This window comes from Microtus pennsylvanicus, chromosome 5 (genome assembly GCF_037038515.1).
Source record: "Microtus pennsylvanicus isolate mMicPen1 chromosome 5, mMicPen1.hap1, whole genome shotgun sequence".
NCBI classification, from domain to species: domain Eukaryota; kingdom Metazoa; phylum Chordata; class Mammalia; order Rodentia; family Cricetidae; genus Microtus; species Microtus pennsylvanicus.
The window spans coordinates 116,612,640-116,640,111 of NC_134583.1; the positions used below are offsets into that span (position 1 = coordinate 116,612,640).

Here is a 27,472-nt window from a genome sequence, read left to right on the forward strand (position 1 = left end):
TAGTATGGAAAAGCCATGTTTTTTTGGAGCAGTGGGAGCTTTAAACATAGTAACAAGAGAGACCTATTGAGTTGCCCTGTTGTTGAGCTGCTGCACCATAAGCGGCAGTGGGGAGCAAAGGCTGGAATTAAAAACAGATGCCTCGTGGATCCAACTAATATTATCGTTCCTGCAGGACCAGCAATAGTGGTGGAGCAAAGAGACCAGCTATGCCAGGATGTGACCAGCATCCAGCTTTCTCAGGCCCCCCCCCCACAAGATCATGCCCACAAATAAGCAGGAACTAGTCTTGAGAATCCACTGTACAATTCCTTTAACCTCTTGTGCCTAACCCCCCACCTTTTTATTATAAAAAAAGAGATGGGAATATAATGGTCATTCCTGTCCCTTTAAGAGACAAACCCTGTCCACTCCCTTCCCCGACCACTGAGGCATCTTTTTTCTGCTTCTGCTTCTAGCCTGAGTCCCTTCCTTTCCATCTTTCTCCTGAAGAGGCAACTTCTGCCTCACTTCCTTCTCCTCACTTCTCCCCTTCACCCTTCTCTCTCTCTCTCTCTCTCTCTCTCTCTCTCTCTCTCTCTCTCTCTCTTCTTTCTCTCTCTTTCTGTTCTTCTCCCTTCTCCCCTTCCCCCTTTCCCTTTCTCCTCCATAATCCCCAAAATAAGTACCCACTTTCTCTGCATGGTATGCCTAATAGGTCTCTGTCTCTCACCCACTGCCCAGTTCCTTGCCTGGGACCAGCTGCCTTCATAGCCCGCTGTGGTCTTGTGCCCACTGTCCACTGCTGCCACTTGGGGACCTGTGGCATTTTAGATGTTTTTTTTTTTGAGACAGGGTTTCTCTGTAGCTTTGGAGCCTGTCCTGGAACTAGCTCTTGTAGATCAGGCCTGGAACTCACAGAGATATGCCTGCCTCTGCCTCCCAAGTGCTGGGATTAAAGGCGTGCACTTAAAGAGGTATTTCTTTTCTTTTATTTATTTATTATGTATACAATATTCTGTCTACATGTACACCTGCAGGCCAGAAGAGGGCACCAGACCTCATTACAGACGGTTGTGAGCCATCATGTGGTTGCTGGGAATTGAACTGAGGACCTTTGGAAGAGCAGGCAATGCTCTTAATCACTGAGCCATCTCTCCAGTCCCTGGCATTTTAGTTTTACCATAACACTGGGGACCCTTATTTTTGTGACTAATCCTTGCTTGAAGAAATTAAGGCTTAGACAAGTTAAGAAATCCCTGAAGCCTAACATCTACTAAGAGGTGACTTGGAATTTGACCCTAAGTAGTTAAAATGTCAGACTAGGTCACCTGCTTCCCGTATTCTCCTCCTAAAATGCACATCTTCTTAAGCCAGGCTGTTAGTCCAGAGGCAAGTGGTTAAAGTGTAAGTTTTTAATGACTACAGATTTTCCAGGTCAAATCTGTACTTTGCTGGTTACTTTCATGCTCGACAGAGAATGGATCCCACTGTGACAGACTTCCTGGCATATCTTGTTTATCTTTCGAGATCTTTGGGTGGGCCTTGGGCAGTTACTGTCCATTGCCCAAACATATCAGTGTGCATGTGAAATCTGCCCGTGTGCCTTACCATCTGCACCCCCGGAACAGACTAATGGAACTGTGCACCCCTTAGACAGGCCCCCCACCCTTTTCTCCCTATTCGTTATACTTATGTCTGATTAAAGTGTGCAGATAAGATAGTGGGCTAAGGATGTAGCTCGGTGGTAGCGTAGCCAGAAAACTCAGGTTTGTGGCTGTAACTATACTCTCAGGTTCATTATACACAGGAAGAAATGATAGCTATGTGAGGTCCTAGGCTTGCTCTCCAGCGCTGGGGAAAAAAGATAAAGACCCTGGAGCTGGTCTGGGAAGATAGCAAGGGGGTAAGGATTTACTGTGCAAGCATAAGACTCTAAATTCAAATCCCCCAAACAGATGGAGAGCTGGGCCCAGTCGGGTGGCTCTGTAACCTCAGTGGTCCTGTTGTGAGATGGGAGGTAAAGACAGGAGCCAGTTTGGAAGCTCCCAAGCCTGCTGACCAGTGTATACAATAGTGAAAGACAAAGAGACTGTTTTAAAACAAGGTGCAAGATGAGGACCAACACCCCAGGCTGTCCTAAGACCTTCACACTCACATGAACACACTCACATGCATGTGCTCACACATGCATGCACACACATGCACACACACACACACACACACACACGAAGAACAATTAATAAAAACTCAAGACAGAAATTGGGGTTCAACCTGAAGATCAGAAAAGCAAAGCAGCCAGCCAGCCACTCGCTCTTACCTCTACCTCAGTCCGAAAATGGTGATCCTGACTCCAGGAATCTCAGAATGAGGCTTTGTCTGTGAGCTGTCTCCTCCCATTTTATATTCCTCTCTAGGGCTGGGATTAAAGGCGTGCAGCATTGGGATTAAAAGCATGCACCTCCCGGTTTCTATGGCAAACTACTGTGGCTACTGGGATTAAAGGTGCGTGTTACCACTGCCTGGTCTGCAAGGCTGACCAGTGGGGCTGTTTTACTCTCTTATCTTCAGGCAAGCTTTATTTTTTAAAATACAAATGAAATGCCACCACACACACACACACACTCTCTCTCTCACACACTCTCACATACACACACACTCATACACATAGACATACACACTAACTCTCTATATACACAAACTCACATACATATAAACTCTCTCATACACAAACTCCTCTCTATACACACACACACATACACACACACACACACACACACACACACACACACACACACACACAGAGAGAGAGAGAGAGAGAGAGAGAGAGAGAGAGAGAGAGAGAGAGAGAGAGAGAGGAGAACCAGAAGAGACCATGAATCAGTAAAAGAAACTGGGTTTATCATAGTTTGGCCAAACCAGGGAGATATGAAAACCCAAACTTCCTAATTTTTCTCCAGCTTTCCCAGGGCAGTCTTACAACTTACAGAAAAAGTAAACAAAGTTTAGGAAATATATGGACAAGTTTAGCTTTGAGACATGTTACCAGTCCTCTGGGGGGGGGGGGGGGCTGGGCAGGGGTAGGAGGTGGGGAGCTCAGCCACGGCCTCCATTTTCAGTATGCAAATTCTGTTATACAGTTAAGAGTGACACTTGCCTTGCATCCTCAAGGCCCTTAATTTAATAAAAACCAAAGAACAAACCAATCAATGGACCGACCAATCAGACAACCAAAACAAAAATCAAAGACAGAAAACTTAGTTGTAAACACATGTAGTTTTAAGTTCTTAGCTAAAAAAACCCACAAAAACCATCTAGGTACTAACAGAACTGTCAAAAGCCACAGAGAGGAAACAACAAAAACTGCTTTCAAAGGAGAAGTGGCAAGAGGACTGACTTCCCTGCTTCCTGATTTGTGCAGAAGAAGGCAGGGTACCGAAGGTGATGCAACTTCTCTGGGCAGGGGCTGAAAGGGGCCCAGTAAGAGACGCCTTCCAGCAGTCCTGACTTCTCAAGGAGAGAGAGCATTTGGAAGTAGGTTTAGACAGATGGTGTCAAGATTTCGAAGAGAAGGGAATAGGTCGGTGTAGCGGATGCTTAGGAGAGGAATACCTCGGCAGGAGACAGCTGCTAACAGCAAGCTGGCCTGGCCAACATGCCGGTTCTTCTTGCATTCACAGCCTGGCTTTACTCTATGGAGAGTCTGGTCACACTTACTTTCTGAGTCAAGATGCTCTGGAATTTGCTGTAGCAGGAACTAGATTTTTACTTCTTTGTAAGAAAGAAAAAAATTTGTTCTCTTTCTTTTGTGATTTAGTTTTTAGGTTTCTTTTCCCTTCCCAAGAGTGGAATCTGAAAGTAGGGACTCTAACACCAGACAGGGGTGCCTCAGTAGTTGAAGAAGCAGTCAGCAGAAGAAAGTCTAATTTATTTTTAATAAAGACTCATTTGTATGAATAGCCATGAGATTTATATCCTGTGACAGAAGTTCATAAATACTGTTTCTCACATTGGAACTCTTGTTAGACCCAGGCATCAGGGAATTTGCACTGTGCCGCAGGCTTCTATCAAGATGACTACACAGCAGCATTATGGTATCTTTAATGTCAATGCACAAAGAGCAACTGTGAAGGAACTACTAACAATTTTATAGTTTAAGTCAGGCACCCGGGAGACAGAGACAGACAGATCTCTGAGTTCGAGGCCAGTCAGGTCTACAGAGCGAGTTCCAGGACAACCAGAGCTACACAGAGAAACCTTGTCTCAGAGTGAGTTCCAGGACAACCAGAGCTACACAGAGAAACCTTGTCTCAAAGAACAAACAAACAACAAACACAAAACAAAACAAAAACTAAAAGCAAATTATTTCATTGTTTAAATTTCTAATGGGTACCAATCGCAGGGTAGCTACCTTCTGCCCTTTGCTTAGACTTGTTTGGACCAGTTTCTTTCTACCTTATCCTAAATTTTCCACTTAGTTCAGAACTTCAGCATTGTTTGGTTTTAAGAAAAAAAAAATCCCTCAGCTTTCTCTGCCGTGTTTCGGATTCCTATGAGGAACTATCAGTGGTTATCAGTGGTTGAGAAAAAAAGTTATCTGAACTCTAGGAGCTTAACTTGGTTTGACAATTTTGGTCGTTCTGAGAAGAGATTTTTTTCCCCCGTCATTCATATTCTGGGAGCACAAGGAGAAGAGATTTTCCAGAGAAGGCTGTATTTCCTTTGTACTATCAAGGCCGTGGGAAGAGGAGTGGGGCTTTGGTGGCTTCACATTGACTTGCAGTGGGGCTTGGTTTCGGGAATGCACTGTCAGATGGAGCCGACTCTGTCTTTATAAGCCAGCATGCACTCAAGTTTCTGGGACTCAGGTATGCAAACTAAACGACACTTGGCTGGAGAGGTGGTTTGGCGGTTAAAAGCACTTGCTGCGGTAGCAAAGGACTTGGCTTTGGTTCTTAGCACTCGTGTGGTGGGTAACAACTGTCTGCAATTCCTGTGGCAGATGATCTGGCGTTCTCTTCTGGCCTCAGTGAGCACTGTATGTGGTACACAGATACGCATGTAGGCAAAACAATAGTGCACGTAAAATAAATAAACCTTTAAAGGAAAAGGCTGGACATGGCGGCTCACGCCTTTAACCCCAGTACTTGTGAGGTGGAGGCAGTCAGTATCTGTGAGTTCAAAGCCAGCCTGGTCTATGTCGTGAGTTCCAGGCTATCAGAGCCACAAGGTGAGAAAGACACAAGCAAAGGGTGTAATAGCATTTAGAAGCTGGCAAAGCAAAGGGACAAATCCTTGCCTAGAGTCCGGAGAGAAAAGCAGTAGTGCTGGCACCCTGATAATAACATAGTGAGAATTCTAAGGGAGTCCGTGAGGCAATTCAAGCCTTTTGTGGTAATTTGTTCTAGAAAGGACAGTCTCTAATATTATATAGAATAGCAGTATAAGGTAGATACTGCTGCTATTGGTGTTTATAGGTGGGGAAACTGAGATAGTGTCACAAGCTGCGGAGTGATATCAATCCAGGAATGTAGTTTGGGACACTTGTCGTCAGAGTTCATGTTCTTAACGATGACTCAATTCCACTTCCCAGGATTTCCTATGGGGAGGAGGAAGGAGAAAGGCTTGTAGTCGAGACCCAGGGAAGCGAGCGAGCCTGACAGCTGGCTAGTGCAAAGCCTGCTTGGCTCAGAGGGAAGCTCAGAGCTCCTGGATTAATGGAAACCAGAAAAGAATTGTCCCTCAGGGTAGGTTTGCACGCTTTTCTGATTAATCTTCAGTCATTGCTTTGATCATGACAAACTGGTTTACGTGGTGTCCTAGATACAGGTTGTTAAGCAAGACTCTTTTTCTACCTGGATTCCTTTGCTCAAGCCACCTGCCATTTCTTTCCACCTCTATGTTATGCAACCGCCCCCCCCCCCCACATTCTTTCTCCCACCCCATCCCAGCTACCACTGCCTGGGAGCACGTAGGTTCAAGAGCTTTGCCACTAAATGAGTCATCGCCTTAGGCCTCTTTTTTATCCTGTCAGCAAGTGCCTTTGTCTCATTCTCTTTTTTCCTGATGTTTAATAGTTTATGTCCAATATGACTAACCTCGGTGAACTTGCATCAGGCAGAGGACACGATCTATTCAGAACAGTCATGATATAGAATTTTGTTCGTTTCTAAAATAAATCTCAACGACCCACTCAGTTTTGGTTTTCATGAGAGTATTTGCCTTTCTCTGACTCCCCACTATTTTAAAGCCCATCAGGTGCTCTGGTAGCTTCTATTACAGAGTATGACTAAGGGACACCTCTGCATTGATACATACGGTCCCTGCAGCGTTCAGCTGGGGATCTGGAAAGTACTACACTAATACATGTCTCTAGCTAACCAGGGGCGGGTCGCGAGGAAAACTGGAGGCGGTGGTCTGGTCCCCCAGGGTCAGAGCTACCTCTCTAGGGGCAGGCCCCACCCTCTGCGCCCCACCCGGCCAGGCTCCGCCCCCTCACCCTAAGCCCCGCCCCTCAGAGTCTCGCCGCGCTTGCGCCACCTGCCGCTCGCTCCTGTGGTGCGCGGCGCCGCGCCCGGCCGGCGCCTCCGCTTCCAGCCAAGATGGCGGAGAGCGGCGAGGCTCTGGGCACGGTCCCGGAGCACGAGCGGATCCTGCAGGAGATCGAAAGCACAGACACCGCCTGCGTAGGGCCCACCCTCCGGTAAAGCTTTCGTCCGCCCGGGCTTTCGTGTCGCCCTGGTCAGGGACTCCTTAGGAGCAGGGCGGGGCGTCTGCTGCCGGGTGCGCGCGCGCGTCGGCCCGACAGGTGGTGCGCGCGGGGGCGGGCGCTCGTGGGCTGCGGGACCCGGAGGGCCCGGGCACCTGTCACCGCGCCGCCTGTGGGTGTGGCTGCTGGGGTGTCTGTGACCCGGGGAGCCGCCCCAGCCTGGGGCCTTGAGGCGCCGAGGCCCTGACCCCGAGCGCTGTGTCGGCGGTGAGGCTGTCGGCTCTGCTGGGGACGAAGGTCACCTGCCGGCGGCCGGCGTGACTGGCCCGGGTGCCAACCTGCGCTCTGGAGGAAACCCAGGCGCCCTGACTACCCCGGGCGTGGGAGAACTGAAATCGAGCGGGAGACGCCAGCATCTTTCTCCCCGGTTGCAGCACCCTTCTCCTCGGGCGAGACGCGAGCGTGGGCTGCAGGGGAGGAGCCGATGGCTAGGGTTCACGCTGGGGTGATGATGTTCTTGGGACAGGAAGCTTTTACTTATTGACAAGCAAATATTTGGTTAATTTTGCATTAAATTTTCGGTTTGTTTTAAAATGGGTCCTAAGCCATTCTCTTTAGGAATAGTACCAGGTAATGAATATTCCGTACCAGATGGGATGCTTGCTGTCCCAATAGAATGTTAGCTGGTACCAATACAGAAGCATTAACACTGGGCTACACACTCTCCAAGAATTAAAGTCTCTTCTTTCGCAGTTAGGATGAATGAACTTGTTCATTTAGGGAATTTGAGACGGATTGTGCCTTTTCAGTAGTCTTTCTTCAGGATATACTTCCTGGAAATAGAACTCTGTTTTCTCGACGTTAAGTGTCGATAACACGAAGTCAGTTTGAGTTGCAAATTCACTTTACCCCAGTGAGCCAGTTCATCTGGTGTATTTTCTTTCCCATAGACCTGCCACTATGACAGCAAAAATCATTTAACCCCCTTGGCCTTGTTTCCATGTTTGTAGAGTGGAAGGAGTGTTGAGATGCCCAGAAAGCCAGAACATGAGAGACCGTGCCTGTTTGTTCTCTGCTGTGTCATTACCTCCAAGCTTTTATTATACAAAGTTCTGCCATGCTATGGGAAGGCCTCATCAGTACCTTTTCTTTATTTATTTATATGAATTCTTTCATCAAACTTTACATATAGTAAAATATGAATCAAACTCCAAGAAAAGTTGGTGATATCTAGATTCTACTGAAGGACCTCTTTAGTCTCATAGAGGGACAGCCATTCCTTAACATGTTCATGAAGCAATTGATTTGTGATTCAGTACTGCTTTTATTTGCCACGGATCAGAAAATTTCCTTTTGGTTTTGGTAGTTGCCCAGCCAATGAAGGTGGAATGGACAGTGAGTCCTTATATTGTTGTATTCCTCCTGGTCTTCAGGAGGCTGCAAACCAAGGAATGACTCAGACACCAGACTGGCCATCGCCCCATAACAGAGGCTGTAAAAGTCAGCAGCTTTAAACAAATTTTTGAGACTGTATCACTATATTGTGCTGACTATCCTAGGACTCGCGGTGTAGACCAGGCTGGCCTTGAACGCATAAAGATCTATCTGATGTGTGTTGACATTAAAGGTTTGTGCCACCATTCCTGGTCAAGTTTTAAATTATATTTTGTCTAAGTCAGATTAGGAGATTTTTGTTGTTGTTGCTGATTTGAGACGAAATGACTGGGTAGCTTGAGTGTGTATTGAGCTTGTAAATAGACCAGGCCAGTCCTGAATTTGTAGGATGTTTTGCCTATTTCCCAACTGCTGGGGTTATAGGCTTGCACCACCTAAACAATGGTTTTAACTCAAAACAAATGAAACACTAGTGTCCATTTCTCTTCTTTCCCACGTTTACCCACTTAGGATGGTTGGGGGAGATACTCAAACACCTTGACGTACACTAGAGAATAATCTCGTGACGGCAAGGGCCTACCGTATGGCTTTACTGGATGTCAGTGTTGCTTCAGATTTTCTCTTATTTAAGAACTGGATTATAGATAGGGTTGTGATTCCTGCTGTAGCCTCCCTCAGTTCTTTCTACCTCACCGATATGTGTATACCTCTTCTAGTGATCTGAGGAGGGTCTAACAGGATGAGATAGCAGAAAACCTGAGTTCTCCCTCTCTTTTGAAGTTATTTTAATTTTATTTTATGTGAATGAGTGTTTTTCCTACGTGCACTAAATGTGAGCCTGGTGCTGAGGGTGTCTAATCTTCTGGAGCTGGAGTTACAGACAGTTGTGAGTCATTGTGTGGGTTCTGGGAATTGAACCTAGGAAAAGCAGCCGGTGCTCTTAGCAACAGAGCTTTCTCTCCAGCCCCTGAATTCCTTCTTCTTGTGCTGGGGCATGGATCCTCTGTCTTTGGATACTGGAGCTTCTGGAATCCTTCTGTACTCATAGGCGTCCCTGGGGTTCCCAGGCCTGATTTCCCCAGAATTGTGTTCCTGGTTCTGGTTCTCCAGCTTACACAGAGCCTGTCATGGCGGTTCTTACTTTCCAGAATAAATGATCCAATTCTATAAAAAGTTCTTTTTCTATTTCATTTCATCTCCCTCCTTCCTTCCCCTCCCCCTCTTTCTTTCCCTTTGATGAGGGTGTCTCACTGTGTTACTGAGGATAGTCTCCAACTTCTTGGGCTCAAGTAATTATTCTGTTCCTGTCTTCTGAATGCTGGAATTACAGTGTGTGTTAGCATGTCCTGACGTGGCTTGATTTTTTTAAAACTTAAGTGTAACTTATTATTATGCTTCTGTGTGTATATGATGTGCCCCCATGTGTGAACGTGTGTGTGTGTGTGTGTGTGAATGTGTGTGTGTGTTTGCTTGGCGTGCATGGGCACATGCCATGGTGTGCATGTGAAACTCACAGAGTTTATTTGGATTCCTGTTAGGCTTGTGCAGCAAGTACTTTTACATACTGAGCCATCTTGTTGCTCCTCATTTTAATTTTTAGTGCAGTAATATTGTCAGCTGTAATCCATATAAGCAAAAGCTTTATGGACTTTTCTGTAAGTTTTTAGAGTGTGAACGAGAACAAAAAAAATTGAGAATTCTTTTTATTTTCCCTCCCTCATACTTACTATGCAGCCCAGACCAGCCTGGAACTCACTATAGTCCTCTTCTATCAGTTTTCTGAATATTGAGATTACAGAGATTGGCCATCAACTCTGGAAAAAACACATTAAAAAGCCGGGCGGTGGTGGTGTACTCCTTTAATCCCAGCACTCGGGAGGCAGAGGCAGGCGGATCTCTGTGAGTTCGAGACCAGCCTGGTCTACAAGAGCTAGTTCCAGGACAGGCACCAAAAACTACAGAGAAACCCTGTCTCGAAAATCAAAAAAAACAAAAAACAAAAAACCAAAAAAAACCCCAAAAAAACCAAACACGTTAAAAACACACAAAAGCACAGTTGTATTCTCTGTCACTATTTTTCTAGTATGCTTTTAAACGACTGGTTATAATTTCAACTTTTGCCCAATGAATATGTTTCATATGAAAACTACTGGGGTAATGCTACAGTCGGGCAGTAGAGCTGATGAGCACATGGGCTCCTGTATCTACAAACATCCTTCACACTCTTCACAAAGCAGAGACATGAACACTTGCATGAGCTGTACAGAAATAAAGCCTCTGCAGGACATAGGAAAAGGAGACAAAAATATATAATTTAGTTGTGTTTGGTAGTCAGTCTTCTAGGATTCTGTTGTACTTAACAACCAGATGATTGAATGATTATTAATTAAATATCTAGCTTTTAAAGTTACTTGAAGATCTTGGCAATTATTTTTAGACATATTAAAAAGAAATGACTCATTTATTTGAGCATAAACTTGCCCTTTTCATCATCTTAATACTGTTAGAGTAATGCTAACTTATTTGGTCAGCAAGTAAATTGATAGGAAAATCTTAGTTGAATAAAATGATCAAAAATAAGAAATAGCCAATTTTATAAATAAATTGTCAAACTAGGGTTGTTTGCCAAAGTTCTACTGTCGTGTAAGATTGAGCATTTAGGCATTTTTGAGTTAATTTCGGGTAGGAAAAATTTTTGATTTTTTTTTTACAACCAGTACATTTAATGTAGTTAAAGTCCAATTTTCTTATTTTCTTGGAATTTCAAATAGTCCAGTAAGTGACTTACTTTTTTTTTTTGTTTTTTTTGAGATAGTTGTAGTCAGGCTAGCTCTGAACTTCTATGGTGCCTGCTATGTAAGTCTTCTGAATGCTGGGGTTAAAGGTGTTGACTGGTGAGCATGGCTTTCCACTTGTTTTAACACTTGCTTATATCAGTAAGCAAGCTAGAACAGTGCTCCTTAGGTCCGGGACTTTATAAATTATCTGTGCCCTCTAAGATAAGCCATTTTACAGACATAGTGAGAGGTAAAACCTATCTGATGATAAACTTGTTTCAGTAACTTCATTCAAGAGACACAGAGAAATAGAGAGAAGAACTTATTGGTCCAGGGGTTGAAGAGATGGTTTAGCAAAGTGCTTGTCGGATAAGCATGGGGACTTGAGTTTATATTACGAAATTGTTCAACTCTAGGTTCAGGAGAGATAAAGTCTCAGAAACTAAGGTGGAGAACAGCTAAGGAAGACATATGATGTTGATCTCCAGAATCCACACAGGTGTACACACACACACACACACACACACACACACACACACACACACTCCAGTGTATACATTATCCCCCCCCTCCATATACATCATATATACATGGAGCAAACAGAGTACTGATTCAGACAGACATCAGACCTGGGCCCTTGGTGGATAGAAAATCTTTAACCAAATTCTTGAAAAGTATCTGCTCCTTCTCAGAAACGGCATGATTGCTCTTTCCTTTTATTAGGCAGCCCATTCTCTTTACTCCTTCCCCCCATTTCTCCTGACTCCCAACATGCTGAGAAACTGACTTTCAAGTCTATTTCCTGTGTCTCCCATTCTTGATCAAGAATAAAATCTCTTTTGCTTCTCAGTTGGTGCTTGGTCTTGTTACTGGTTCTATAATTCTGAGAGGAAAAAGGACCCAATTTGGTTAAAAGCAAGCAAGTAAACAAACAAACAAAAACTCCATAGTAACACTTTCAAAATTTTCCAGAAACTTTTGTGTGTGACTATGTTTACAGTACCACACATGTATCCATTCCCTCCTGTGAAGCAGCCCCAAATCCAAGCTGAGAGCAGTTGGTTACCCCCACAACACCGTGCCACCATTGCACCATAGGGACATTTATGGCAGGTTGGCATTGCAGTTTGTAGGGTTCTGGTGGAGACTATCAATATTTTATATTCCCTAGCAGCCTGCATTGCACCTTCTGGCAGGGAGGAATCTTCCAATTCAGTTCCAGGTTGTAGTCTATATTGTTTGTACCCAGGGTGTCTTAAGCAGCACAGTCTTATTGTCTAGGTCTGATGGGAACTCAAGAGGAATGGGAATAGCCTGTGTTGTTTTGGGATCTTCTGGGGCCTCCCTGACTATATAAAGACACCCCATCTCTAGTATTGGGGTTTTCTCTGATAAACAGTGGATTCTAGGAACAGTGTTATCTAGCCATACAGACTTCTCTCTTAAACTGTTTTTATTCATTTTTAAAAATTGGCTTAGATATGGCTTTTCATGTATCCTTCAGTTCACCTAACCCTCTTTCCCTGTTCCCTCTTCTCCCCTGTCTCTCAACCCCCATTCATAATTGAACCCGTCCACCCTCAGTGTTCCCTCTCTTTTCAAACCATCTATGTTCTACTGGCTGCTCTCCCTTTGACTCCCCTCCCCCAACACACAGTGGGGCCTTTCTAGTTTTTTTTTATTTTTAAATTTTTTATTTTTTTGGTTTGTACAAGCACTTCAAGTTAAATGCATACTAAAGATTCAAAGCTAGGATCCATTTATCAGAGACTGTGGGTTTGTTCTCTTGGTCTGGGTCACCTTACTTAGTAAAACTTCATGCTGGGAACTTCACTACAGTGGCTGAGCTAAATTGACATGGCCCCAAGGTGCATCCTAAGTGTGCTGACAGACACACGCTCCCCTCATCCTTCATTAGAGAAGCTTCTCTCAGGAGTGACTGTTGGTGAACGATGAGTGCTCACGACGCTTAGAATGATCGATAGTTTCGTGCTCGGCCCTGAATGGGGCACATGTACTACCCATTCTAAAGCTCAGGAAACATTGTGGAGGATGGAGGGGAAAGACTGTCAGAGCCTGAAGTTAGGGAGAAGAATTGGGAGATGCTGCCTCGAGGACTTGATACAGCTGATGCAAGCACGATCTTACAGCAGCTGTGGTTGGACCTGCACGAGGCTGGGCGCATCAACAGCCAGTCATGGATGGGGACGGGATAGTGGAACTCTGACCTATCCCTGCTGTACTGTTAGCTACTGATAGATTCTGGGAGAAGGACAGTCAGTACCTTCAGTATGTGCCAGATGGGGAGCCCACCAGGCTTCAGTGGATAGTTCCAAACCTGTGGCCACAGAGACCGTACTGGGTGAAGTCAGAGAGTCACAGAACAAAACAAAAAGGCATAGCTGTGGGAAAGGGACCTGAAAAGAGGAGCGGGAATAACAGTGTTAAGACTAACTAAGGTGGGGGTTTCTATTGCTGTGAAGAGACACCATGCCCGTGGCAGCTCTTATAAAGGAAAACATTTAATTGGGTGCCTTACAGTTTCAGAGGTTTAGTCCATTATCGTCATGGTGGAACATGGTAGCATGTAGACAGACATGTGCTGGAGAGGTAGCTGAGAGTTCTATATCTTGCACAGGCAACAGGAAGTGATCTGAGACTGTTGGCGTGGTTTGAACATATATAATACCTCAAAGCTCACTCCCATAGTGACACACTTCCTCTCCAACAGGGCCACACCTCCTAATAGTGCCACTCTCTTTGGGGGCCATTTTCTTTCAACCTGCCACAAACAGAGAAATAAGAATTATATATATATATATACATATATATGTATATATATGTGTGTCTGTGTGTCTGTATGTATATATAAACTTGTCAAAGAAAAAAATTACTAAATATTAAAAAGAAATCATAAACAAAACTAAACTAGCCAAAGTCAAGAAAACTTATTACATTAGTTGGAAACATTTTTTGTTGTTGTTGTTTGCTTATGGTTAATTTTTTTCCCTATGTATTTTTTTTATTAAAATACAAATAATTTTTTTCCCCTTTTTGCTTCTGGATTTTGTCATAGTATAAAAGCCTATCCTCTTGTAAGGAACTTCATCCCTGTTTTCTTTTGATACTTATATGATTTTATTTTTACTTTTACATTTGATTCTTGTAGCATATTCCTGAGATATGGTATAAGGATTTTATCCCTTTTTATATGTAATCCAGATAGCTTAATATTAATTATTTAAAAAGTAGATTTTCTTTTCCACATTGACTCTTAAGTGTTGTCGATATCAAGTACTGAATTTTTGTAGCTGCATTCAGTGGGACCAACTGTGGTTTCTCTCTTCTGTTAATGTTTTATGTCTGGTCCCATCCTGTAACAGACCCTTTAATTATGGAGCCTTTGTTGTTTGTTCAATCTGTTTGGGCTATCTCAACCTTGTTACTCATTTTTTCTTTTAAAGGGGTTTCCTGGTACTTCTAGTTTATTCTTCAAATGAACTTTGTAATTAACTTGTCTAACTCTTAAAAAAAAACTTGAAAGTGCCAGGTAGTGGTGGCGCACACCTTTAATCCCAGCATTCTGGAGGCAGAGGAAGATGGATCTCTGTGAGTTTGAGGCCAGCCTGGTCCACAAGAGCTAGTTCCAAAATAGTTACCAAAGCTACAGAGAAACCCTGTCTCCAACCCCCCTCCAAAGGAAAAAAAAACCTAAAAATCTTGAAGGTGTTTTATTACAGTTTAGTTTATAGATTAGTTAGGGAGAACATACATCTTGGTAACTTTAAGACTGCCTAGCCAAGAACATAATACTATTTGAAAGTATTCCATTAATAAATTTTAGAACTCTTAAGATTAGGTGGATAATTGTAGTCTTGTACGTTTTAGAGACATTTTGATCAATGATAGATTTCATATATGATGGTGGTCCCATAAGACTGTAGTGGAGTTGGAAAATTTCTGTTAGTTATGTCATAGTTGTGGTGACGTCATAGCACATGTCATAGCACGTGTATCAATGTCATATTTGTGGTGCGCCTGTGGTGAAGAGATCTGCTATGCTGCTGCCCATATAAAAGTAAAGCTTGTACAATTGTATGCTTTTTGTTTTGTTTTTTCAAGACAGGGTTTTTCTGTGTAACAGCCAATCTTGACTGTCCTGAACCTTGCTCTGTAGACTTGGCTGGCCTCCATCTCACAGAAATCTGCCTGCCTCGGTCTCCTAAGTGTTGATATTAAAGGTGTGAGCCACCACACCCGGCCAACTGTATACTTTTTAAGAGGGTGTTTAGTGGTTTATTGTTTATACTTTTGAAAATTATTTTATTTTAAAAAATATTTTTTATTTATGTGTATGTGTATGCCTCAGTTTAATGTACCACATGAATGCAGGTGCTTGTCGGCCCTAGGCCAGAAGAGGGTGTTGGATCCCCAGGAACGGGAGTTACTAGGCTATTGTGAGGAACTGAACCTGGGTCCTCTGGATGAGCCATAAACACTCATAACCCCTGAGCCATATCTCTGGCCCCCAAATCACCATTTTAGATTCTGCTTTTTCTGTGTAAAGTTAGCTGTAAGACAGCTTTAGGTCCTGAAGGCCTTGTTGCCTTGTTGTGTAGGAGATCACAGCTCTGTGCATATTATTGCCCCCTAAGACCTTCCAGTGGGACAAGATCTATATAGCTAGAGGTGTAGTAGGCTGTGACACCTGGTTTTGTGTAAATACAGTCTGCAGCGTTCACTCCATGTCTAACAGTGCATTTCTTAGAACATAGCCTGTGAATTGGGGATGTAACCCAATGATAGAGTATTTGTTTAATATGCATTGAGGCCCTGAGTTTGGTCCCTAGTACCACCAGAAAAGAAAACAAGCAAGGGAAGGAGAGAGGGGTAGAGAGATGAAGAACATAGTCCCATCATTAAGTAGCATTATGACTGGATTTGATTTTTTTTCTTATTTTAATTGATTCTTATGTTTTGTAATTGGTCTTATACACACACAAATACGCACATATTACTGTGGTTTAGCTTCTTTGTTGAAGGCGTTATTCTTAGGCTGGTTCTTTTGGAAAGTGGTGTTCTTTAGGAGGTAGGGTGTGTTAGGGTTCTCTCCAGGAACAGAACTTACAAAATAAATCTATATGTAGAGAGAAAGGGATTTTTTGCAGTGGCTTACGGGCTGTCCTCCAGCCGGTCCAACAGTGCTTGTCTGCCAGTGGAGATGCAAGAATCTAGTATTTAGTTAGTACACGAGACTGGATGTCTCAGCTAGTCTGCATTATACTTTGGATCTTAAAGAAGTAGGCTCTAATGCCAGTGAAGGAATGGACTTGCTAGGGAGAATAAGTTTGAAAAGAGAGAGCAGGCAAGCTTCTTTCTTCCAGCAGGCTGTCAGCAGGAGGTGTGGCCCGAATTAGAGGTGGATGGATCTTCCCATCTCAAAGATCCGGTTTAGAAGTGATTCTTCCCACTTCAAATGGTTAAGAAAGAATCCCCCACAGGTGTGCCCAGGCACTTGGGTTTTTGTTAATTCCAGATGTAGTTGTGTTCACAACCAAGAATAGCCATCATAGCGCTGTAGTGAGCGGTTCTTGGGTCACTGGGGACATGCCCTCGGAGGGTGCTGTGGGTCTTCAGCCTCTTCCTCTTTGCTTTCTGGCTGATGAGGAGAGCAGTTGTGCTCTGCCATGTTTCCTGCCAGTGTGCTGCTTTGCCACAAGCCCAAAACAGTGACCTCCTGTATTCAGTGAGCCAGAATAAACCTTTTTATAGGTAACTATTTCTGATAGTTCTTTATAGTGACACCTGAGTACACGTGTACACACACACTCCCTCTACAAATACTGGTGGTCTTTCTCGCCATCCAGTGCCTTGTGCAAGCTCGGCAAATGCTCTGTCAGTGAGCTACACCCTCAGCCCCGGATGCCAACTTTTTGACTATTACCTTAAAGTTTTATCATTTGCAGTTAAATTGTTTTCCCCATTAATTCTATTGGGTTTTGTATTAGTTTTTTCTATTCCTGTGATAAAATATGACCAAAAGCAATTTAAGGAAGAAAGGCTTTATTTTAGCTTATGGTTCCAGAGGGATAGAGTCCTCATGGCAGGGAAGGCCTGGATTGGCTGTGAGAGCAGGAAGCTGGGTGATCATGCTTTACCCACTCACAGGAAACAAAGACAGAGAATAGTAAGTAGTACAAGGCTGTAGCCCCCAGACTCCCCCCCGCCCCATGTACTTCCTCCAGCAAGGCTGCTCCTCCCCGAACAAACCATCAACGGGGATCAAATATTCAAATGCAGAAGTCAATGGAGGATATTTCTCATTTAAACCACCACAGGCTTTGGGGTGTGTGTGTGTGTGTGTGTGTGTGTGTGTGTGTGTGTGCGCGCGCGCGCGCGCGCGCGCGTGTATGTTAGTTTTGTGTTGCTATAACCAACACACACACACATTATTGAAAACAACTAATGGGAAGATTGATTTTAGCTCATGGTTTTGGGGATTTTAGGGCATTATGGCAAGGAAGGCAAGGCAGAGCTGCTCAGTTCACTACTGCAGGAGTGTGTACAGGCTCCTCCCATCCTGCAGGACCAGAAAGTGAGGTGGGAAGCAGATATCCCCTAGAAGGCCAATTAGGCCCCACCCCTATAAATTGCTGTTGTTTACTATTGTTGTTGGCATGTGTGGAGATCAGAGGACAATGGTGGTTGTCTCTCCTGCCTTTATGTGGGCGTCAGGGATGGAGTCCAGACGGTCAGGTTTGTGCAGCAAGCACCTTACTCACAGAGCCATCTCACCAGCCATCTAGGGAATACTGCTCAAAATGTTGGCCTGTGGGGGACATTTCAGATTCAACCCATAATAAATAATGCATTTGAAAAACTTTTACTTTTTTCTCCTCATTTCTTAAAACTTAAGTTCATTTTTTTCTTTTCTGATTTAAGTGTAATGCACAAGTTGAACACAGTACAGGGTGAGTATTTCTAATCGGAAACATCTGTCTCCAAAATGCCCCCAAGTCAGAGACTTTTTGAGCACCAACATAATGCCACAAGGGGGAAATCCCACACCATGGTTTGTTTTATGTTCAGTTACCAAAAATAGTGTGCCAAATTACGGTTCGGCTCTGTGTAGGCAGTGTAAAGAAGTCTAAATGCATTTCATGTCTCCTTCCCTAAACTGCATTGTCTGTGTATGTGCAAGCTTCTCAAACTCTGAAGGGTGCAGATAGCAGATGCCTTTGGTCCTGAGCGCTTTGGGTTGGTGCCTCCTTACATGCAGTGTCAGCACCTCTTTTGTCCCCTGAGCCCGAGGAAAGCTGCTAGTGGCCCTCCCCAGGGCAGCTCTGGCTTTGGGGCTAGGGGAATGTTTAACAAAAAGACTAACTTTCGTTCTGTGCTTTTCTGCACCTTTGGGAATAGTCATCTGACTTTTGTCTTGCTTCAACAGTGGCTGCATTGACGGTGAATTTCCCATTAAGGAAACATTTCTGCCATTGCAGAATAAATAACTGCTCGATGGTGGTGGTCTTCACTCTCTGTGTTTGGGAGTTGTTGTGTTGTGTGCTTTTCAGAGTGTTTTGTCTTTGTAAGGTGAGGTTGGTCTGCTTGCTTTCTTGGGACTGTCTTACAGGCAATGCAGTGTCTGTTTCATAAAACAAAACTGAAGCTCTCCTTCAGTTTCTGTGCTTTGCATAAACATTAACTAACCCTCACCTCCACAGGTCGAGCAAGACCTTGAAAGGATCAGCTCGGGTATGATGCTTTCATGAAGCCATTTTTTCTTCTTTCTGTTTCTTTGCAGTAATCAATCTGAGACTTTCTGTTCCTAAGTGGTCAATTAGTTATATTTTATTAAATTATCCATCTATTCAAGTTTATCAAATACTTCAGAGTTAAATATAATTTTATGATTTAATAATTTGTTTTGTTTTGATGGTATTTCGTCAGCTCTAGTTTTGGGTAATTGTAACTTCAATCACTGACACTCCCTCATACACATACATACACACAAACACATACACACTCAGGGTAATGGCCTGCTTGCCATTGATTTATGTGTGTGCATTTTGCATGTTTGTATGTATGTGTGCATGTGCATATGGGGGTCAGAGGACAACGTTGGCTCTTGTTCTTCAGGCTCTGTACCTTTTTCCTGTGACTTGTCAATCGGGCTGACATGGGTGGCCAGCTAGCCCCAGGGATGCACCTGTCCTGCCTTCTGCCCCTAGATTACAAGAGTGCACCCACATGCCGGCTTTTTAAACATGGCTTCTGAGGAGCAAACTCAGGTTGCAGTGTTTTCAAGGCAAGCACTTGACCAATAGAGTACTCCCTAGCCTCAATCTGTTAATTTTGAAGCCTGTCTTTGGTTTTGTTAGTGCCACTGATTTCCTGATGTTCCTTTCTACTCTTCTGCTTGATGAGTCCTTCTTTCTTTACCCTGGGACGTTTTGAATTTGGACCCTCTGCTTAGTTGGTACAATTATCTGCTGCTATAGGTTTTTCTCCAGTGGTTTTATTTCATTGCTGATCTTGCCCTAGCTGTGTCCGTATGTCTGGATCTCTCCTTATTACTGTTTCAGAGAAATTTTGCTATTTGAACTTTGTATTTTTTCTGTTGATACAACAGTTTTAAATAGTGGGGTTTAAAGAGATTCTAGTCTTTGTTTTGTGAAAATTTGTTCCTGTTTAGGGGTATGTAGATATCAGTATTACATTTTTGTTTTGAAAAATAAATATACTACTCCACTTGCAATTTTTAGCATTACAAAGTGACTTATTTTTTTTTTTGTCCTGTCCTGGGTTTATGTGTTCTTTTGCTGTTGTGCTGAGAAGCCAGCTCTTTCTTAGTTGCAGCACAATTCTTCTTAATTATAAAATAGTGTTCCTGTGAGGGATTTTGGCAAAGCATTAAGTTCAACCATTGGCAAAGTGCATATTAGGTCTGTCTGCCCCAGACAGCCTGATATTTTTGATAAATTTCTAAACTGTTCTAGAGCCATCTCTATCCACATGCATTAATCTACTTAATTGCTGCAAGATTTTAAAATTAAACATGATTTTAGCAATTGTTTATTTTCGAGGACCAATAAAATGGTACCTGTTGGTGCTTCCATTTCTCACCCTTTGTATTTTACCAGGTACTCCAAAAGTCAACAGGAAGGGACATCTTTTGGTCAGGAATGTGAAAACAGGAAGGAGGAAGTCTATTGGAAGTCTGCCTTGGCTGATTACACCCTCAGCTCTCCCATAGAGGATGTTCATTAGTGCGCGTACTGCGCTATTAGCCAGCGTTAGAGAGTGCTAATGCCAGGCCTATGAGTGTCAACTCATTACAGGAAGTAATGTTAACTAATGTTAACTAATGTTTCCTATACACAGGGATGGGATACTGTTAGCGAGAACAAATCACAAGTGGAATTACACACGGTGGAAAACATGGCAAATCAAATTCAACATCAGAAATTTAGGAAAATACTCCTTCATTTTTGGCCTTTGCTTCTTCATAGTGCTTAGGCAAGCCAGATAATCCCTTATGATGTGTGTCCATATTCCAGTGCTGTAGGGGACAAACCCAGCACCTCTTACCCTTAAAGAGGGTGAGGTGTGTTAGCTCTATTATAAAAAATATTTTAATATTTTTGAATATTTCAAATTTTAACTGAACTTGAATCACATTGCTGTTATCTTATAAAGCATTAAATTATTTTATTAGATTTATTAATTTTATCTTTGTGTGTTTAGCCTGTGTGTTTGTATATGCACCATGTGCATGCTTGGTGCTGCGAGGTTCAGAAAAGGGTCTGGGATTTTGTAGGACTGGAGTTATGGGTAGTTGTGAGCTACCATGAGGTGCTGGGAGTCAAACCTGGGTCCTCTGTAAGAGCAGCAAGGGCTCTTAACCTTTGAGCTGTGGCACTAGCCCCCCCTAGGAAGCTTTTAAGAGCAATGTAGCAAACTAGATATACCGTTTCGTGGGTAAATATACAAAGAATGGGTGTTTTGTAAACAACAGGTCTTTTCCAGGATTCTCTGACAAAGAAATTTGGTCTTGTGTTTTCTCGCCCCAGCCCCCTAAAGTTCTAAGGGACTCTCAGTGACTCTGAAGCCAGAGGATACCCCATTGGGTCTGGATACCCAACCGACTGTAGGATGCCTTAATCTTGATTATTATTGTTGTTGTTATATTGTAGCAGTGCAATATTACAGATGATCTGGGGGGAAAGCAAGTGGAAAGCTTGATGGCATCGTCATCAGCACTGCAGTCCTGGGCGTTAGGAGCACTGTTCTCCTGTAGTCTACCCATTTCATCTGGGCTTTAGGGCCTTATTTCTACATTACCACGTGGTGCTTCCTGATGTCGTTGTACAAATTGGCTAACAAGATGGCTCAGCTGGATAAGGAGCTTGCTGCCAAACCTTCTGACCTGAGTTCAGTTCCTGGAATCCACATGGTTCCTGGAGAGAACCCGCTCCCTCAGCTTGTTCTCTGGCCTCTGCGTGTACACCATGGCGCAGGTGCATGTGAGTGCACACACACACATCACAGTAAACACATAAAGATGAAGTACACTGGCTAACTTACTTTACTAATCCATGATTTTAGCATCATCTGCACACAACACTAACATGAATACATCATAAAGTAATCTATTTGTAGGTATTGAATGTTGATGTAGAAAATAAGGAGTAGTTTGATATTCAGTTAGTTTAATTAAAGAGTTACTGTTGACTTCGTATCAGTTTTTGGTATATATAATACACATACTTTATGTATTTTAACTCAAATACTGACTTTGATAGTAAAATTATTTTTATTAATTTATTCTTCTCTCATAAATTACATCCCAACTGCAATAAAATTATTTTTATGTGTATTCTTTCAGTACCTTAATGATTATGAAAGTTCAGGTAGTGTGTAAGTATGTAATAGATAAAGGTTTATCCTGTGCCGTGCTGATCACTCATAGAAGCTTGAGATTGGAGAATTTTTTTTGTTTTATAGTTCTGTTTCACTATTTTAAATACTTATTTTAAAGTAATGAGTAACAAGATAAAATAGCTTTAAAAAGAAAAATAACCGGTTATGGTATATACCTTTAATCCAGCATTCCAGAGGCAGGTAGATCTATGTTAGTTTGAGGTCATTTTTGTCTACATAGCTCTAGGACAGCCAGGGTTACAAAGAGAGACCCTGTATTGAAAAACCAAAAAAAATGCAAACAAAGGAAAAAGCTTATTTTTATTTTATTTTGGTTTTATACTACTCACATGTTAGGTTGCATGAGATGCACTTATATTGATGCAGTTCTAAGATTGCTGAGAGCTGTTGTTGGCGAAGAGTGCCCTCTAGTGACTGTTCTTTTTTCTTTTTCTTTTTCTTTTTTTTTTTTTTGAGACTGGGTTTCTCTGTGTAACAGCCCTGGCTGTCCTGAACTAGATCTGTTGACCATGCTCACCTGGAACTCACAGAGGCGCACTCACCTCTGCCTCCCAGGTGCTAGGATTAAAGGTGTGCGCTACCACTCTCTGGCTTAGTGACTGATTCTTTTTTTTTTTTTTTTTTTTTTGGTTTTTCGAGACAGGGTTTCTCTGTGGTTTTGGAGCCTGTCCTGGAACTAGCTCTTGTAGACCAGGCTGGTCTCAAACCCACAGAGATCCGCCTGCATCTGCCTCCCAAGTGCTGGGATTAAAGGCGTGTGCCACCACCGCCCGGCTTAGTGACTGATTCTTATCTGCACACTTGTGGATAAACATGAAATATATCATCAGTTCTCAAGGAACTGAGAAAATAAAAATATACTAAATAGGCTGGGAGGTGGTGGTGTTCTCTGGAGGCAGACGCAGGCAAATCTCTGAGTTCGAGGCCTGTAGTGATATTTTGTTTATGTTTTAACAAAAAGCTTGCCTTATCAGAGTGCAGAGCTAAGCCACTAGAGGCCAGGGAGTGGTAGACACGCCTTTAATCCCAGCACTCAGGAGACAGAACAGAGAAATCTCTGTTAGTTCGTGGCTACCCTGAGCTACACAAGATTGAATCTGTCTAAAAGAGAAACAGAGCTCACACAAAGGTGATCCCAGAATTTGGGATCTCATGCCTTTAATCCCAGCACTAGGGAGGTGGAGACAGGAGTGATATGGCTGGGCTGAGAGAGGAATATAAAGTGGGAGGAGACAGGAGACAGTGCAGTCTGAGGTTTGGGAGATGCAGTCTGAGGACAAGATCTCATCTTCGGTCTTAGCATTGGTAGAGGTAAAAGAACACTCTGGTGGCTGGCCATTCTGCTTCTCTGATCTTCAGCATTAACCCCTATATCTGACTCTGGGTTTTTTATTATTACTACCAATTAGAATTCATGCTATAGAGGCCAGTTTGGTCTACAGAGTGAGACAGACAGACAGACAGACAGAGCTGTTACATGGAGAAACCCTTACTTGAAAAACAAACCAAACCAAACAACAGAAACATACTAAATAAATTTGATGTGATATATGAATAAAAAGATAGTATAGACTTTGTGTAGAAGGCCTGGGGAAGTTCCATGTAATTGGAGAGTTATCTAGTATAGCCATCTTGAGCTCAAACTGAAAAGAACTGTAAGATATGAATCGAAGCTTGTGTAGGATAAGGCATCCTTGGAATGGAATTTTCCCCAAAATTAAGTTGTTTCTTGAGCAAATGTTTTATTCATCTAAGTTAGATGGACTCTATTTTGTTTAAAAGAAAATAATTATGAATTATGTAATTTTTTAAAAATAAAGGGCCTTTCTCCCACATGGCATCTCCTTCAGTATCTTTGAGTAATGTTTTACCTCACTGTTCCTTACAAGTTGTTTTGGAAATCCAGAGCCTTAAGCATATCTAAAAAGGTCTGTAGTTCTCAGGTCCATCTCTGGCCCCAGCTGCAGGGTCTCAGGTGGATTCTGAATTGCTTCTGAAGAGATAGCATCACTGGAAGACCGAATTATATCCTCAATCTGTAATAGCCAAGAATGAAAAATGTAACTAGAAACAAAATGGTCACTCAGGTTGTAACAAATAGAATACCAGAATGTAGCTTCCTCCATGCACTCATGCATGCACGCACACGCACACACCTTAGCTCACATTTTGCTATGCAACTGTGCCCATTTACTGACTGGATACTTAATGTATGTCCCATTCTGCAAGAGCTGTCATAATTATGGTCTTTTGTTTAAGGAAGTATCTTAAAATCTTGCCTTTTCAGTTGCCATATGATTATTGATAACAGCTTCGCGAGTTTTTAAACTTACTGACTTAACAAAACTCTTTTTAAAATCTTTTTTGAACCTGTTGTTAATATATATTGGATAGGTTGAAGGATGGTTTAATGGATTTTGGAAATTTTTAATCAGTATTTTTGTAGTTACATTTAAAATTGTCTTCATAGGAGCATTTTAAAAAGGCAAGATTTTAATGAAGCATTCTGGAATAGAGAGAAAATGCTTATTTTATTTGGAAAAGAAATTATAGTTTTTTCAGTAAAAATAGGAAATATATGGAGTCGAGAATTAGATGCTTTGAGATTACATCAATTTTTCTCAAAGTTTAAATGTTTTAGAGAAAAAATACGTTTTGGGAACCAATATATTTTATTTTATTCTCAGATATTGTGGTGTATATTATACTCTTTATAATGAAGACACAGTGAAAGAAAAAGTGTTGAAATAGTTATGAAGATATGTGCTCTTTGATTAAAAAATTCTAATTACCAGAGATGAAAGTTCTTTTTTACATTTCTTGGGAATTAAATTTTTTTTTATCAGAAATACTTTTTCATTACCAAAATAAAGCTATGAAATATGCCAGGCAGTGGTGGTGTTTGCCTTTAACCCAGTGCTTGAGGGCCAGCTTGGCCTACAAAGTTAGTTCTAGGACAGCCAGGGCTGTTCCACAGAAAAACCCTGTCTCGAAAAACCAAAGCAAAAAACAAAACTATGAAATATTACTAACTCCGTTCATTTGCAGAATGAAATGTGTGTATCTATCAGAACACTGGTCTCTTGATTTAGCAGAGTACAGTTGATAATAAACGCATCAGTTTTTACTTCATCCATTTTAACATTTAGAATCTTCACGATGTACCAGCATCATTACCTCCCCAGAGTCGTATTTTCCGCCACTAGGTGGAGCCCTATACAAATAATTTAAAAAGGCATCTGTTTAAATCCAAAAGCCTCATAATATTAGATAACCAGATGTTCCAGACTAGCTTATAACTGAACACTCAACTTTGTTGTATGAGATATGAGAAGATAAGATTGACTGTAGCTTTAAATAGTTAAGTCATGTTTAAGAGGCTTTGTGCATTCTTAGTTGCTAAAATTAAAATATGGGAATAAGATGTTCAGTGTAGTTTAAGTTATGTGTTTTTGTTGCAAATCACATGCTTTCATTGTTGTTATGTAGCATAGAATCTTGCCAGAAGACTTTTGTGCTAAGCATTTGGTGGCTGAACTTTTTTTAAACATATTTTTTTAAAAAATTGATTCTTTGGAAATTTCCCATGATGCACCCCAGGTCTTCTCATTTCCCAGTTCCCCCATTTCTGCCTTCTACCCTTGTAGCCTCCCTCCTAAAAAAAGAAAAGAAAAATAGTCAAAAAAGCAAAATAAAACCCAAGGCTGGGCAATGGTAGTGCACACCTTTAATTCCAGCACTCAGGACACTCAGGAGGCAGGGACTTGTGGATCTCTGTGAGTTCAAGGCCAGCCTGGTCTACAGAGTGAGTTCCAGGAAAGGCTCCAAAGCTACACAGAAAAACCCTGTTTCAAACAAAACAAAACAAACAAACAAAAACCAAAAACCCAAAACAACAAGAGCCAAACCCCCACTTGCTCCTCTGTTTGGCCGCCTTCCATCACACATTAGTGCACCTTAGTGGCATTGGGAGCTGTGGTGTGCCGCACAGTGGACCCTTTTGCCCAGACAGCTTTAGTTACAGATGTTCCTTGCAGGGAGTTGTTGGTCTGGTTCAAGACCTCTGGCTTCTGCTACGCTATCAATACTGGACCCTCACTGAAACTACTCTTGATAGTTGCCTTGAGTCATGCAGATAGATCCTACAGTTATGGTTCTGCAGGACCAGCCCCATCATGTGCCCCTGCAGCTCATAGATGGGGTGGCTGTTGGGGAGTAGATATAGGGGTAGATACTAGGGACTCAGAACCTTGGATGTGGGCCTGGTTGGTAGCTGGGTTGGTCAGCCTGGGCCTCCTCTAGGACCATCCCCTCAGGTGAGCTGCAGGGCCAGCTCTCCCATTCTGCCCTCCCCCTCCACCATCAAGGCTAACTCTCCTGCTCCTGTGCCACCACCTCATACTACAAATGACAAGGGCCAGGGTCAGCTTTTCTGAGTGTGGTGACCAGCGAGGGGGGGACCACCTCTCCCTTTCTGCCCCTTTCTGCCTCCTCTCTCATCTCCCCACCCAAGCAGGTGAGAGGGTGGGGCTAACCCTCCCAGGGCCAGCGAGGTGTGGGCCTGCTTAATAAGGTCCTCAGATATCAACATGGGCTTAGGCCGCAGTCCAGACCATGTCATCCAGACATGGTCATGAACTTCAACACAGTCCCCAGTTGCAGTAGGGCCGTGGACCCAGACATGGCCCTCAGTGGCAGCACAGGCACAGACATCACGTGGCCTCAGGTGGCAGCACAGTCCACTCCCATCGTCCTGTTCCTCACCACCAGTTCCACTTTTCTCCATAGCACATGAACCACTCTGCTTCTCTTTCTCTCCCATTTCTCCACCATAACATGCTTGCTCATCATGATGTGGCCCGTTGGCCACAGAGGCAGGCAGGCCACTGGCCACTGTCTTCTGCCTTCCTGTTCCCTGACTAAACTTTTACCTTGACATTGCTGTTAGTGTGTGGAGGACTAAGGCACCACCTTAATGGGCAGGAGAGATGGCTCAGGGATTAAGAACAGGGGCTGTTCTGGGGACCTCGGTTCGGTTCCTACCACTCACATGGCAGCTTATAACTGTCTGTAACTTGAGTTCCAGGGAGTCTGATGTCATCTTCAGGACTCTAGGGGCTCTGCGTTCACATGGGGCACAAACATACGTGCAAGTAAAACACAGCTCACATAAAAGTCTTTTTGAAAAGGTACCACCTTAGTTCACGTGGAGTAGTATAGCATTTACCAGTTTTTCAGGTTCTGTCTTGCTTATTTATGAATAAGTGTGTTTGTAGGAGCTTGGTTAGGCTTCCCACTAGATACTAGAAATCCTGGGGAAATTAAAAAATTTTGTTAAACTGTATGTCACTTAAAACTTTAGAATAGTAATATAACTTCCACTATTATAGTAATCGACCTAGGGTTAGAGGCTGAGTGAGTGACTCTGCTCGCTTTCCTTCCCTGCAAATCAGTTTCAAAGAGTAACCTTGATCGTTCAAGGGAAATTGCGTTTCAGAGAAGCACGGAGGGACCTCAGTGTTTCCCCCTCATGTGTTGCTCCTCATTTTGTTGCATTTGTAACTTACTGCCTAACGATTAGCCATGCCTCAGTTCCCATCCCTCTTCCTGCCCATCTTGATTTCACCTGATGGGTGCAGCAGTGCACATAGGGATCCCCTGCTGAGTCATT

The 27,472-nt window shown here is 42.9% G+C and overlaps 1 protein-coding gene across 1 annotated transcript in view; it reads left to right on the forward strand.

The window, feature by feature from the left end:
• The first annotated feature begins 6,524 nt into the window (after positions 1 to 6,524).
• The window catches only part of Exoc6 (exocyst complex component 6), a 138,929-nt gene continuing 117,981 nt past the window's right edge, over positions 6,525 to 27,472 (forward strand). Inside the window, exon 1 of the mRNA XM_075973922.1 lies at positions 6,525 to 6,682. Within this exon, the coding sequence (XP_075830037.1) occupies positions 6,582 to 6,682 (101 nt within the window). The 5' untranslated portion in view covers positions 6,525 to 6,581. The remainder of the gene's footprint in view (positions 6,683 to 27,472) is intronic.